The sequence below is a fragment of the Amphiura filiformis genome, chromosome 11, assembly GCF_039555335.1.
Source record: "Amphiura filiformis chromosome 11, Afil_fr2py, whole genome shotgun sequence".
NCBI classification, from domain to species: Eukaryota; Metazoa; Echinodermata; class Ophiuroidea; order Amphilepidida; family Amphiuridae; genus Amphiura; species Amphiura filiformis.
The window spans coordinates 28,680,269-28,695,910 of NC_092638.1; the positions used below are offsets into that span (position 1 = coordinate 28,680,269).

Here is a 15,642-nt window from a genome sequence, read left to right on the forward strand (position 1 = left end):
TGCATGTTTTTTTTAGCATAACATATCTGATAGAAATTGTACTTGTATGACTTCAGTATTTCATGCATCAGGCCAAATACATGTAGCTGACCAATGGCGTAGTCAAAGCTGGGAGTAGACTGTCCCACAGTCTCGGTTCGGTCCGGCCTGGATAATGGAACGATACATAATTACATAGGCCTAATAGCCTACCAAAATATGCCATAGTCCTTCACCCCCGATTCTAAATACACAGCCCAAAACCAATTCCTCTCTCTACACGAATTAGCTCAAATTGATGCCACTCCACTGATCACACCTCCTATATTGAATGCTAAAATTCAGTGACCGCTCCCCACGCCGAGACTGTTCCAAGTGTTAGAGATTTCACTTCCAAATATTCGCTCAACGAAGCCCGGTGATTCTGATGTCAATTACGAAAAGCCCCGCCCAGTTTCAATTCAAATATGGTAGCACAAAGCTATGCGCGGGATGTGACGCAAGATCGGATGGGACACTTGTCATTGCTTGTCAACAACTGAGAGGTATTGAGCTCAAGTGGCACGCATCTGATAGACCCATGGTACGCGCAATAATAAAAGGCAACCACTCGACTCGGACTTAGGCCTATTGTCCATATTGCGTATATTATCGCGGCGGTTTGCAAATGTTTGCACATTATTTAGCTAGGAAGCCTTTTCAAATATCCCCGCTGCCAAGCTGCGTTGATTGGTCGGATACAATTTCGTTGTTTTAGTCGCTTACACAAACGTTAATGTAGTGAAAACATGGACGTGGTATATAGAAAGATTGCGTGACTCCAAATCCGTAAAAGTGAACTCCCAGCATTTTGTGGGAACTGGAAGTCAAATTGCTTACAGACTGGGAGGGTCCATGTATTGGGTTGATTTTTAATGCTATGTAATCTACATTACCAGTCGTTCTCCATGGACCCGAGGGAGGGTCTAAGCTGGGAGCTGAGATCCCCCTCTTGGCAGTGCCACAATTGTCTCTCATTTGGCATATATCTATGCTATAATCGGGAAATGTCATCATTTTCAGTGTGTAGGGTGCTCTTAATGATGCACTTTTACAAGCATAATTACAACACATCTCTATGTATTATGATGAAATTTACTTCAGTACCAGGCCAGATAGCTAACCAGTGGCAAATCAAAGCTGGGAGCTGAGGGGTCCCAGTGGTGTAGCATCATAGAGGCACAGGGAGGGTGGATTTCAAAGTTTAGAAATTCCCATAGGAAAATTGCCAAAAATGGCTTGTGAGCCCCCCCCCATCTGACCTGTTGCCCCCCCCCAATCATGTTCGGTTTCCCCCTCCCCCAATCATGTTCGGTTTCCCCCCAATAGGATGTCTCATCCCGCAGCACCACTGGGGGTTCCCCTTCCTGTAGTGCCATGTGACCATGCGATCTATCTGTACATAATAATCTGGAAATACATGAGGACTCTGCAAGGGCACTATATTTTCCTCACTTGTAATGACTGATGATGAATGGGAGCAAAGGTGGAAACATTTTGTATAGTATTTGTATTTGTATAACATACGCTCCCTGAATTTCCAACAAAAGTTTTATATTTCGTGAATTCCAGAAGTTGTATTTCGCGAGTTTTTCATTGAAAATTCTCTTTCAAAAATGCAACGCCCCCTAAGGCGTTTAATAGAGTAAATACGGTAATACCAACAAATAAAAAAATAGAAAATTGACTTGAAAACATGTAGCTGCCTGCATCAATGTCATTCTCTGTCGGGTATTCAATCAAGTTTCCTAGTGCATAGAATATAATGTTGATTGGTTTTGACTGCTTGTTTTGAGTAGCTATGCATTACATTCTTTGTAAAACATTGATCAGCGTTTATGTCTGTCAGAATATCTGTTCCAAGGTTCACTCATCTTTTGCCATTATCTATATATCTATATAAATATCAACCATTTTCAAGTAGATCAATGTCATATTGAAAGCACTCAACTTTGATGTGTTTGTCATGTATAGAATTAAAGTGCACTAAACTGTTTTTTCCCTTAGATGAACCTTCAACTCCACTTCTTGTAAAATATATAAAAAAGAAGTAAGAAACAGCAGCCAGAAGAAAATAAGCACAAGTTTGTCTAGGACCCGGGCTTAGGATTATTGTGTTCAACTCCTATTATGCGAAAAAATATTCAGTTTTTGTTACTACATACGGCAATAAAGGCCCAGCTTATACTTGTGTAAATTCATGCAAAACGCACTCTGCACTTTGCAAAGGTACTGCATCTAACTGCGCCATTCAATCTACAATGTTATGAGTATCACCTATTGTGAGCTGAACAATCTGCAAAGTACATGTATATAGTGTGTCTTGTCTCAAGTTGAGAGTAATGCCATGTTGGATTTTGCGGTGGCAGTTTCTAATCAAGGCGTTTATGCTGTTGAGTCGCCAGTATACAGACAAGTTGGCCTTCTACTTGTGTGTATTATAGGTTAGCGTGCGCAATTCAAATCTGCCACAGAATCCAACATGGTGTTACGCTAAACTTGAGACGAGACAAACAATAGGAAGACAGGACACAGATAAACTAAAATACACAATTCCTTTTACGTATAGTCCTTGAACAGTACACACACGATATCAAGCATACATGTATGCTGTTGGACTCAGAGGGGTCACTTAACGCAAATGACCATATGGGAATGCTGACGGGAAAGACCCAAGTTTTTGGATCGCACAGCTCCGAAAGAAATCAGAATTTTACCAAACTAGGGCGCTTGAAAGACCCATGATTTTGACCATTTCAGCTCTAAAAGACCCCAAAATTGCTTATATTTCTCACATTTCTGTTTAAAATTCAGGAGATTTCCAACCAGAAAGCCAAGAAGGATATTGACCGTTTTTAGCTCCTAAAGACCCCTCACAGCTCCCCCGGGATCAGACCTTGTTCAAATTAATACATGTTGGACCCCGGGTGTGAGACGATAGTAATATGAATTTTGTAGTCTGCTTAGAACTGATTTTAGGTACAAAATGCAATGCAGGGCACAAATTGGTCTATTCAAGTTGAAATTCATGCACCCCCTATGAAAAACATGACCTGAATCTCCCACACAGGGAGTGCAGATTTCAAATGGAGTCACCCATTCAGGTAACCACATTTGAAATTGGGAGATTAAGATGTCTTCCAGTAGGAGATGTGTGGATTTCAACTGAAATATCTTGTGATGCCAGAGATGTAGCTATATGGCGGGCGGCGGAGCCCGGCACTCAGATTTAGAGCCCACCACTGATAAACAATTTAAGCTCTAGCACCCAGCACTCATGTGTCAAAAATGGCAAAATCACACAGAATTTGGCTAAATTTAGGCAATTTTCAATAAAATTGTCAATTTCACCGAAAATTCCCACAAATACCACCCACACTAAAAATTCTTTAGCTACAAACCTACATGATTCAAAATATCATTTTAAGGATATTGCATACTTCAAACATTTAATTCACTTGTTTGCAAGTGTGACGAAAGAGAGAGGGTCATTTGGTGAAAGAAGAAACAGTGATCCATTTTAAAGTTTAAGAATACATTTTGTAAAATTTTGGCATGATTTTGACGGATCCACAATAATTTTGTAAAAATTAAAAAAACTGTCAAGTAAGTTGGTTGATTATGAAGCCCTTCAACTATGTTGTTGGTCGAGTGCGGCGACGACTGAAGTCATTCATGCTTGTGATGAGATTGTTTCTATTACTTTCAATAGATAAAGTCAATTAGTATGCGGTGACAGGTATAAGAGTTGCCATGGCAACGAAGATTGACGATATTGCTTGGAACAGAGAGAGGGTAGAGATGAGAAAAAAGCGGCTTATATTTTTTTATTCTTAAAAATCCCCTCTCATTAATTTAATACTTGTATGCATGCACGATTTAGCATTTGGAAGTCATGTAACCGATGGTGACGTCTCGATGTTACGGTTAGGAATTACATCGTGGATAAGGGGAATCAATTTGATCAAATCACGGTTGACATGTAAAAGCGTCAGTTATAAAATGCTTTTGACTTTCACTTAATTCCTAAATGGGAGCTGTTACAATTTAACAAAGGTGTGGCACATTACTGGTAAATTATTTACAGAAGTATTTTGACCGTACGATTTTGCTGTTTAAATTGCCCAGGGTTTAACTTGATGTATTTGATGGTGACAGGGCTTTTAACCCTGGCTTTTAATAGTATTTCAGTACAGTTAGTCGGACCAGTGTATATTAAATGATTTGCATACGTTTTTCTGATACTACGGAGCTACAATTTTTTTGCTACATGGCAAAAATATAGCAGTTCAATATTAGGGAGGAGTGCAACACCTCAAATGTGATGTGATCAAGCAAAATCAGTCGTACATGTAGGTCAGGAATATTGATTTTGAGATATAGCCAAACAAAATAAATATTTCCTCTTGTTTTTCCAGATTAGGGTAAAGTGGGATTAGGACAATCAAACAACTTGTTTTTTGGCCTTACTGACTGTGACATTGACATTGAAATTGCCACCCAAGGTCACAGCTTCCAACAAGTTTGTTCAACTCATATTCTCGTTGTTTTGTATAGTGAAGTTTTATTTAATATAGTATATAGGCTTTTTAAGATATAGATATGGTAAACAAAAATCTTGCACATACCATCAAATTACAATTTTTTGTCTCACAAATAAATTTACAGGTTTTATGATATTTATGTGCATTCTATCAAGTATTAATAGCTACTTCGATATATATTCAAGTCAAAATGAGGTTAAACCTGAGACGAATATAACTTTATATCGTCTCAGGTTCAGCATAGTTTAATTTGTGTAAATTGGAATTTTGTAATAAATTTGTGAAAATTAGAATAGGCGTATAATTAAACTTGGTTTTGAGAATATGACCCTTTGAAAGTTTAGCAATCTTTACATATCCTGAACAAAACAAGTACAGGAATACAAAAGGAAACTGGTTTAACCATACTTTGGTTGAACAAACTATTAAGTACTGTAAAAGTAATCATTTTTCGCGCGAGTATTTTTTTGCGATTAGCCAATTTCCAGCTATTTTGTTTATTTCCCATTTCATGTTTTAACTTTTCATACATAGATCTATGCACAAAAGGTACATATTCGTGACCCCTCATGTGTTTACATTTTCGCGGCAGCTTCTTTGAGCGTGAAAATAAAATGTAGCGCGAAAATTATCACATTTACAGACTTGGATACTTAGACAGCAACTTTGTGTCATTCCAAGTTGACTGAACGTAGGATCCACGACATGCTCATCTATCAGGGCACATTTCTTTAACCCCAATACATTTGTACAGTCTTTGAATGAACTTTGAAAATTTGGGTACAAAAACTCATACTCTGCAACTTGAGGTCAAATTTGGCACTATTGATTGTTTAATTTAGGTTATTGAACTATGGCATTGGGATGAGGCCATTGTGGTCCATATAGTGGAAGTTGTCTTGTCATGTGAATGCATTGCTTCCTAAAAAGGCATTTTTATAGAGGAAGGTGTTTTGTTCTCTTACAGCGACTCAAAATTGTATTGTACATGTACATGTAGAGTTGATGACATATAGGCTATAAACTTGACTGCAGTTTATGATTGGATTTGGATGTGTTATACATTTTAGGCCTAATTCGCCAGATGTCCACCACATGGACTTAGGATATAGTATATAGTTGCAGTTGGTTTCGGGACGTGGTTGACTTGACAAGAGTCTAGTCTTGTCAATGGAAGTATGTATTTCATGTAACATAGATGGGCAATTTGTGTTTGCTTGTTGATTGTTGATTCCAAGTACTTCTGGTATTGCTTGTCAAACTATAAGCTAGGAACCAGGATTCCTTTTAGAAAACTAGGAACCGGGATTCCTTTTAGGAAACTTGGAATCGGGATTCCTATTAGGAAACTAGGAACCGGGATTCCTTTTAGGAACCAGGATTCCTTTTTGGAAACTAGGAATCGGGATTCCTTTTCGGAAACTAGGAATCAGGATTCCTTTTAGGCCGAGTATGCATGTGCAGGCAACGGCTTTTCCAAACTGGAAGGGCTTAATAATATGTGACGTGTCATGTCAAAAGGAGACACTTTTGGGCAGGATCATAAATGGAGAAATAGCAAAAAATCTGCCTGAGGTGATTTTTTCACAATTTGGGTTTGTTGCGAATTTGTGATGTTAATGATGTTTCAAATATTGTCTGACAGTTCCAGACCGGAATATAACTGCCATCTTGTACTTTTTGAGATATTTTTCAAGGTAATACCTGCTCTCAATATTGTCAATGATATTTTCAAAGGCCGATATCTCAATTTCCAGTTTTATAATACCATTTCTTCCAAACTCAATATCTTCACTTAGGAATGTCCGATTTCATTGGGGAAAACAGGATTGTGGAGCAAAATATCTCTATATTTAAGATATGTAAAAACCTCAGAATTGATAACCTGCCCAAAAGTGTCTCCTTTTGACATGACACGTCACATATATATTGCTGACTATCAGCAGATCATGTAGTAAGCAACCAATCAACGGTACCGCATAATTACGAGCTATGCCAATTTTTGAGATGTATATAAAGCCAACACAAGTTGTACACTTAAATGTACATGAGAAGTATGGTACATGCATTATTAATATTATAACACATGCAGGTTTGTGCCCGGTGGGTTCAGTCTTCACTGACAATGTGTACGCATGATGGTTCCAATTAGGGGTACTTTTCAAGAAATGTCCGCGGAATTTTCGAGGACAAAATTGCTCACGATTGTCCAAATTAGGGGTGTTTTGGAGCAAAATTGTAAAAAAAAAAAAAAATAGGGTATATTTCTAGGACTTTCGTCCGTGTTTTACCGCTACAGTTTTCGTTAATGTCCTCATTACCCCGTGAAATAGGGGTACAAATTCAAAAGCGTCCTTAAATGGTAAAAATAGGGTATTTATTTGAAAAAAATGTCCTTGATTCCTCGTGATAAGGGGTGAAATGAAAATCGTCCTCAAAATGATAAAAATAGGGGAGGTATTTGGGGCAAATTTTCCTTGATTTCAGCGCAAAATAGGGGTAAAATTGCTGCAAATGTCCTCGATTCCCCGTGAAATAGGGTCATTTTCAAATCCTGGAACGGTCATACGTCCTACCTTTAAATACAAACTGAACCCACCGGGGGTTTGTGTTGGGTGCTCATCATTACTTGGGAACAGTTTTGGTTTGTCTTGATCCCACTTATGTTTGAGAGACCCTAAACTTAGCGTACACCAATTTGCAAAGACCCTTTGCATTTTTTGCAATGCCCGATTTTGGCACAGTTTACGGCATCAATATGAAGACGGGTTCTGATTGGCTAATTGAATTACGTCGTCATCGTATCTGCACCTCATTCGCCGATCAATATTAGTAAGGCAAGTAGAGGGTGAGAATGTATGGCGTATTCCCTACAAATGTTTGTAAATATCCTGAAATTCTCTCGTAATTTTTGAACTGAAACTTCTAGGCCACCTAGAGATAGCTTACATAACCAATTGATGATTATCAAGTCAACCCAGTGATTAACAGATCTCATGATGTGTTCTGTTGTGACCAAATCATACATTGCACCCGAAATTGGGTCGAACTAAGTCCAGGAACTAAGTACGGCAATAATGGAAATTTTCATGAGTTTAATTTTTTACACCACAATAATTATTCATCATTTTTGCTTGTTTTTAATTTCGCTTATGAATTACAAATTTTCTACATTGACTTAAACATTAAATAAAGGTTTTTGTACAAGTTGCGTAGAGCACAAAAAAATCCTGTAAAAAGGATGTAGCGCAAATATTTCCACTTGGCAGTAACTACTATCAGTATCAGTTCAATATGCACAGAGTTGAACTGATTAATAGTCATGATGGTCAAAGGTCGCTAATCCTATTCCAGACGATGAGGTAACTGGTTTGATTAGAAAATTTGTCAATCTTTGATCATTGAACGTATCTATTGTTTTACTCTGTTGTCTCTCATACCACAGGCATGCGCAGATTATCTGGAACTAGCCCAAACACAAGGCCGAAAGTGGCAGAAGTCGCTGCAGTATGAGAGAGACCAACGGTTACGTCTTGAGGAAACTATCGAAACCTTAGCCAAGCAGCATAATACATTAGAGAAAGCTTGTAAGGAAGTTAAAAAGAAATCAAGCAAAGGTAAGTTTGTTTTTTTAATGATACAATGATGATTTCTACAATGGAATGGGAGTTGCAGCTGTCATGGTATGCATAACCCAAGGAGGTTAGATGGGAGAGCTCGGACTCGGCCATGTTTGTTTGTCACTTATGCAGGGCAAAATAGTGTACTTCCATCACAGAATTAGAGAAGGAGAACCAGGACTTGACCGCCATCTTGATATATACATGCATGATATGGAGCAAACATTGGGGTATTTGGTTTCCATCGGCAGGCACTTGAGGCAATTGTTGTCATGCAAGTGCGACATGGATAGACGCACTTGATGTAACCTGCACGCGGTACCAAGATGCTTCAGGTGAGAAGCAGTGTTGTTTTCGTTTGTCTCAATGCACCGTCGGCAAGGACCCGAATATCCCCAATTTTCTCCCCATATCTGACGGCACTTATTGTACATGGTGGTATGTGGAGTCGGGGTTCTCCTTCTCTAATTCTGTGACCTCCATCCAGATTCCTGAATATATACGGACAAGATACACAATTATATATCATTGTTGGGAAAAACATCATGTGTGTTTGTGGCCCTTGAACATGTTTAAAACAAAACTGCCAACCAGTTACATTGGAGGTTTTGCTTTAAACATATTCAGGGGCTAATGACACATGAGGTTATTTCTGCCCAACAATGATATGTCGACATCGGATCAACTTTCTTTACCAACAACATATCAGCAAAAGCGTAGACCGCGATGATGGCACTAGTTGCACGTTCACCTTTTAAAAACCAGGACACATCATAGGCATTTCACAGAATAATTCATACATCTGCAGTAAACACATTTTTGTGATTCAATTGTGTAAATTGGGCTATTGATTTTGAGCTGCAAATTGATCATAGATGTGAAAAGATAAGATAGGGCTAGGATTGCAGCAATTAAAGCTCATCACAAGTGTATGTGTATCCAAGTTCATGAACTGGACTTTACCATACAGCAAACCACAATTCACAGATAACATCACCAAGGATGCAACGTCACATGATTGAACCATAACAGGATGGATGAGTCCATGGCTACGTTCAACTCTAACCTTGTTTGCACAATTTGGTGTTCAACTACCTGTTTGAACTAAACTCCCATCATTAAAAAATCTGAATGTTTAGCAGCTCTTATTAAATAGTTTGGTAGGGTTTGGTGAATAATCAACACATTAACAGGCAGGCATACACACCTATTTGTAACCGAGGACCCTGCTTTATGACTTGCTCCTATCGAACCGAGGACCTCCATTCCTTAAAGCTAAGTGGACCCATTTGATTTTTTGCAAATGAAATGAGACCTGATCCTGCACCGGCAGGTGAGACATAGTCTTATATGCATTTGTATGTCATTTGCAATAACCTGGTAAGGTAGACAACCGTGGACGTCCACAGTTGGGCAAGGGGTCTCCTTGGATTTTTGAAGGGAGGTGTCCTTACCTGCACGTTCCGATGTGATCCATATAGATGGCTCATGTGTGTCTCCTTGTATGGTGGTGGTTATAAAGTACACACACACACCACCCCACATACATCCATCCCACCCCCCCCCCCCCACCCACACACACCCCTACTTGCCTTACAATATTGCCGAGGACCTGAAAAATTACGAAATTTTTACAAGTCCAAATGTCCTCAGTGTTGTTATGTCAAGCCCTCATAAAGTTGGTAAAACCGAACAAGTGTCAAACCTGTTAACGCTGCGAGGACGTAAGCTATAGAGGGGGTAGTAGGGTATAAGACCTCATTTTTCACTGTTTAATTAGGTTTCCGCAGCGAGTACACGTATTTAGGTCCTCGGTATGAACAAGGTCCTCGGTGTGTCGTTATGTTGGAGTCCTCAGAAGTAATGCAAGGCAACACAAACACACACACAGGTATAGAGAGAAGATATACAAAACTCTTTCATCTTTTAAAAGCTGACTATCCCTAGATAAACTGGTAAAAGATAAGTTATATTTGTAAATTGCATAGATTACCGTACTTGTAGAGATGTCTCTATTCCATAAATAGCTGTGATGTACTCTAGATATGAAAACAACAACCTGCGAACATAACAAGTTTTAATATTCAGTATTTTTCTCTGAATGGATGATTATTATGCAAAATGTTTAACTGTTTATGGTAATTTCCTTGATAGGGAAAATGAATTTTGCTATATTTTTGATTCAATAATACAGAACTTGATGACAGCCTTAAGCTTGCTATTTATACATTGTATATGTTTTAATACATGTATGAGTCTTAAATGTGCTCGTTGCTTATTCGATCATTTTAATGATTCTTAGCTTAGCACAAGCTTGTAAACAGGAAGAGCTGGAAGGCTATTCTATTGTGTGTTAAGGTCATGGTAACAAGACTGATGTGCATGTACTTCCTGTAATTGCATCATAGCTCGCTATATAGTCTGTTTCGTCTCAAGTTGAGAGTAACGCTATGTTGGATTTTGCAGTGGCAGATTCGAATCAATGCGTTTACGTGGTTGTGTCGCCAGCGTATGGACAAATTACGCTTCTATGAGTGAGTACACCCGGTGGAATTAGGTTAGCATGTGTGATTTGAATTGAATCGGCCAGTTCGAATCCCACATGGTGCAATTCTCAACTTGAGACGAGACAGACTAATTATTATAGCACAGGATTTTTACTTTTATAATGAGATCACCCCAGGGGGGTACTTTACAAATAACCATACGAGGACGTGCCACTAATAATATGGGTAGCATTTTCGGCCTTTTGGTATATCAATGACCCCTTTTTCTAAGTCAATTTGGGTATATGAATGGGTCATTTTTTCAATTTATTCGAAAAATAGCCCAATTTTGCCTCAATCTAGCCAAAATTTCGAAATATCCTAAAAAAATTGGGAAAATTTATAAAAACTAAGACAATTTGGGTTAAATTTGGTGGACAATTTTGACTTTTGGTATATCGATGCGTCCAAATTTCAAACATGAGTACCCCCTCTCCCCGAGATCACATTCAACTTGCTACATGTACTAGACTGGTTATCAGAGAAACTCAAATTGACAATTTTGCATCCTTTTTAATTACCAATAAGCTTCTTTGTACATGTATGTCATCAAAGAAGTGCACAACAGGTTTGAAATCCTTGATGACATGGAGGAAACAGCCACGGATAAGTACAGCCGATTTATCGCTGCCAACAAAGAAGCAGCTGAGAAGATTATCCCTGCAAAGAAGCGATCTCGAAGGGCAAACTTTTCTCGTGATCCAAGAGTCATAAATGCAAGGGACCATATCAGGGAGACGTATGAGGAATATCAACTGGACACTACTGATTGTAAAAGAGAGGAGTACAAGAAGGCGAAGAAAAACCTTGATGATGCATACAACGAAGTCATCGAGGCAGACCTAAATGGCAAGTTGCAAGAGGTTGAAAGAGCGCATGTCAACTCCAAACATGGTGAAAGTTGGAAATTGATCAACGACATCACTGGTAGAAAGGCATGCAGTACAGGTCAGTTGAAGGGAAATACGCAAAGTGAAAGGGTCACCAATTGGTACAACCACTTCAAAGGCCTTCTTGGAAGCCCTCCTGACATCGATGATGAGGAAGAAGAAATAACACCAGTTTTAGACGAGCTTGATATTAAAGTGGGGCCATTTGACAAAGAAGAATATGAAGAAGCTAAAGCATCTTTGGTTGAGGGAAAGAGCTGTGGAGAGGACAACATACCTCCAGAAGTGCTGAAGAGATGCAACCTAGATGACATTGTGTTAGGGTTCTGCAATGACGCACTTCTCAAAGGGAAGAAACCGGATCAATGGTCCATACTTAATATTATTCCTATCCCTAAAACAGGAGATCTTAGTTCGGAAACAACTACCGCGGTATCAGTCTAACCTCCATCGTAGCCAAAACCTACAACAGAATGATACTTAACAGGATCAGACCTGAAATTGACCAGCATCTGAGAACAAATCAGAATGGATGTAGAGTTGGTAGAACAACTGTTGGACACATCCTTGCACTGCGTGAGGCTGATTGAAGAGGTAAAGGCGCATAACCTGCCAGCGATAATAACATTCATCGACTTCAAGAAAGCTTTCGACACCATCCATAGAGGCAAGATGTTAAAGATACTCCGTGCCTCACGGTATTCGAACTCATTGTTGAAGCTATTGGCAACATGTACCAAAACACAAAAGCCAAAGTAATATCACCAGATGGCGAGACAGAATTGTTTGAAATCTTAGCAGGAGTACTTCAGGGGATACCTCGCCCCATACCTGTTCGTGATTGTCCTCGACTTTGCATTGAGAATAGCTATTGAAGGAAGCGAAGAGGAGCTAGGATTCCATCTGGAAAAGAGCGAAGTAGGAGAGTTGGCCCAGTCGTGGTGACAGACTTTGATTTTGCTGACGATATCGCACTGTTGTCTGAGGAAATACACCAAGCACAAGAACTCCTTCATAGAGTGGAGACTTCAGCTGCTAAAGTGGGCCTGAAGATGAATGGAAGCAAAACAAAGTATATGTCCTACAATAACAGGAGAAAACATCACAACGAATGAGGGTGTAGTACTAGAGGAGGTAGATGACTTCAAGTACCTAGGCGCTTGGATGAAAAGCACTGAAAGGGATGTAAAGTTACGTAAAGCAGCAGCATGGAGGGCGTGCAGTAAACTTAAGAAAATCTGGAGGTCAACTCTTGCCAGGAGTTTCAAACTCCGAATCTTTGCTGCAACAGTGGAGTCGGTGCTGCTTTATGGTTCTTGAAGCATGGACCATCACCCCTAAACTTGCAAAGGGTCTGGATGGCTGTTACACCCGCATGCTAAGAACTGTTCTGAATGTACATTGGAAGGAACATATGTCAAATGCAAACCTATATGGAGATATTCCCAAAATAAGCCACAAGATCAGGGAAAGAAGAACCGGTTTGCTGGCCACTGTTCCAGAAGCGAGGAGCCCGCATCAAAAATGGTTCATTGGATACCCAAGCATGGGAGGCGGAAACCTGGAAGACCTGCTCTGACCTACATTGACATTCTGGAAAATGACACTGGACTGGAGGCAACAGACTTCAAGACAGCAATGGAGGACAGGAAGTTGTGGAAAGCCATCACAGTTCGAGGACACCACTCGAATTAAGCAAGTAAGCAAGTAAGCATGTCATCAAGTTTATGTCACACATACAAGTGCAAATGGTCTAATCATCCCTATAAAACAAAATGATAAAATGCCTTTTATAACCTTGGTATAGCAGATAACAAATGGACTAATGACCCTAATGTGATGTGACATGGAAGCGTAGGTCGGAGACTCGCTGTTTATTTGGTGTTTACTGTAAACAACAAATATTTGCGATACATTAATTTTTGCATCGTTCTATTACTTCCTAAATAGCACAAAATAACAAAATCATGAATTATTTCTACAGGGTGTGTTTTTATGTACGAAAATTGCAATAATGCAGATTTGGTAAAAATAAAAAAATCTGTTGAAGGTGAAAATGAAAAATAAATGCTTTATAGAGTGTGTATAACATGACTAGATTGATGGGTGATTTGACTGATGGAACTTGGCGTCTAATTCATTTGTTTGTTATATAACTGCCACTCGGAATGTCATTGCCACGGATGGTTGGAATTAATTATGCTGCCGCTAGCCATTGCAGTGTAGCGAGATTGCAGAGCTGAGTTAAAGAATTTTAGAAAAATATTTTTTCTTTTGGCTTTTCTTGTGCTGTGTATAGTAGGAAAGTGATTAAAACCATGAACTGTAGAAATAAACAAACTATTGTTATATAATCAACTATGATCAAATCTACAGTCTAATTCATTTTGTTTGTTATATAACTAGATTTACCACCACTCGGGAATGTCATTGCCACGGGTGGATAGAATTAATTATGCTGCCGTTAGACATCGCAGTGTGGCCAAGATTGCAGTTGAGTTTACAAAAATGATTATAATTGATTAAAAACAGAACTATTGTTCCATAATCAACTCTCAAAATCGATACGGTTGGGAAGAATTAATTATATGCTGCGGGCAGTAATATCACTCGCGCTTATAAGTGCGGAAAATATTGCTGACAAATATCATCATGAAAAAGTTTTAGTTTCCAATTCATTTTTGTTTTTCTTTGTATTCTGATCATAAAACAAGCAAATTCCAAAGAATTAGTATTTATATGTTAGAATATATTTTTATTAAAATACAATGATTGTTTTCAACTTCAAGCCCCTCCCTTGCTGATTTTATATCACACTGTTGTTTTTTAACCTCCTGAGCACTGCCTGCCGATCTAACATTGCCTCTGATTGGTCAATTATGTGATATCTTCACTTTAATCACCAATCAGAATGGAGCTTTGCAAATACCTCACCACAATTTTTTGGGGTGATGAAATTATTCTAACAATGTTGGTGATTGGTCCAATTGATAATGAACACTTCTTTTTGACCAATAGGCAGGTAGTTCTCATAGGGTTGAAAACTATTGTGTCAAAAATCTATCTGTATTACTTTCATTCAGCACTTAGTGACAAATTTAAAGGAATTGATTGATGTAAACAATAAATATTTATTTAGAGACTTGGCATCCTGTTATTCCAAAAAAGGAAGTTGCTTTCAAAATATCAGGAGAAAAACACAGCAGAGATGTACTGTATAATGGAAATTTATGTGCTATGTAACTATGTTAATTTCACACATAGCACTCTTTCTTAGCTCTTCTCAGCTTGCATGAAATAGAATGTTACAACTATTTTTTTTATTGTTAAAGATCTGTGCAGAAAACTTGAAACAAGCCCAATTTAAAAACAAATTTAAAATGAGCAAAACTAGTTGAAAGCCAAATTTAAAATGAGCAAAACTAGTTGAAAATGTTGTACACGTGTAGCCCGAAAAATTAATTCTGCGAAAAATGAGCATGTTGCCAGTTTGTTTTGAACACGTTTTGTGCTTGTGGGGGTGCTCTGCTGTGTGTTGCTCCCCAAGTAGAGAGCTCTGAGAAAGGGTGGGAGTCTGTTCTTGCATAATTAAAATTGTAGTCTGCTAAGCATAATTTACAAAGATAGTTATTAGTGTGATGAACTGATGGAGCTTCTTTTCGTCGAAATTTTAAATGTTGTGAGACTTAATTTCCCAGATACTTTGATCAAGTCAGGAGTGTTTAGCATTTATTGAGAAAGTAATATTCCAAGACATTGGGCCCTTCCATTTGAAATCTTTACTACAACGATGTAGCTAATGTCTGGGCTCATGTACATGCAAACAAGTCACAAACACACTCATCATCAACAAGTCCTGAACCTGGTGTGTGCCCCTTGTTTATATGTCAAGTACAAAATGTAGCGACTTGCCGAGCTGTGCCCTGTACATCTGCTGACTCCAGGCAGTATAAGTTGCTACAGATATAGAATCTTACGATATGATAATAGCATGACATTATCAGCTTCAGGGCTTTATATATAG

General features: G+C 38.6%; 1 protein-coding gene across 2 annotated transcripts in view; it reads left to right on the top strand.

The window, feature by feature from the left end:
- LOC140164680 (oxysterol-binding protein 1-like) overlaps window positions 1-15,642 on the top strand; it is a 148,911-nt gene that overhangs the window by 58,866 nt on the left and 74,403 nt on the right. For both annotated transcript variants that reach the window (XR_011860558.1, XM_072188032.1), the window contains exon 4: window positions 8,008-8,179. Coding sequence is in view for 1 of the 2 variants with exons in the window: in XM_072188032.1 (XP_072044133.1) it covers window positions 8,008-8,179 (172 nt within the window). In the remaining variant the exon portion in view is untranslated. The remainder of the gene's footprint in view (window positions 1-8,007; window positions 8,180-15,642) is intronic.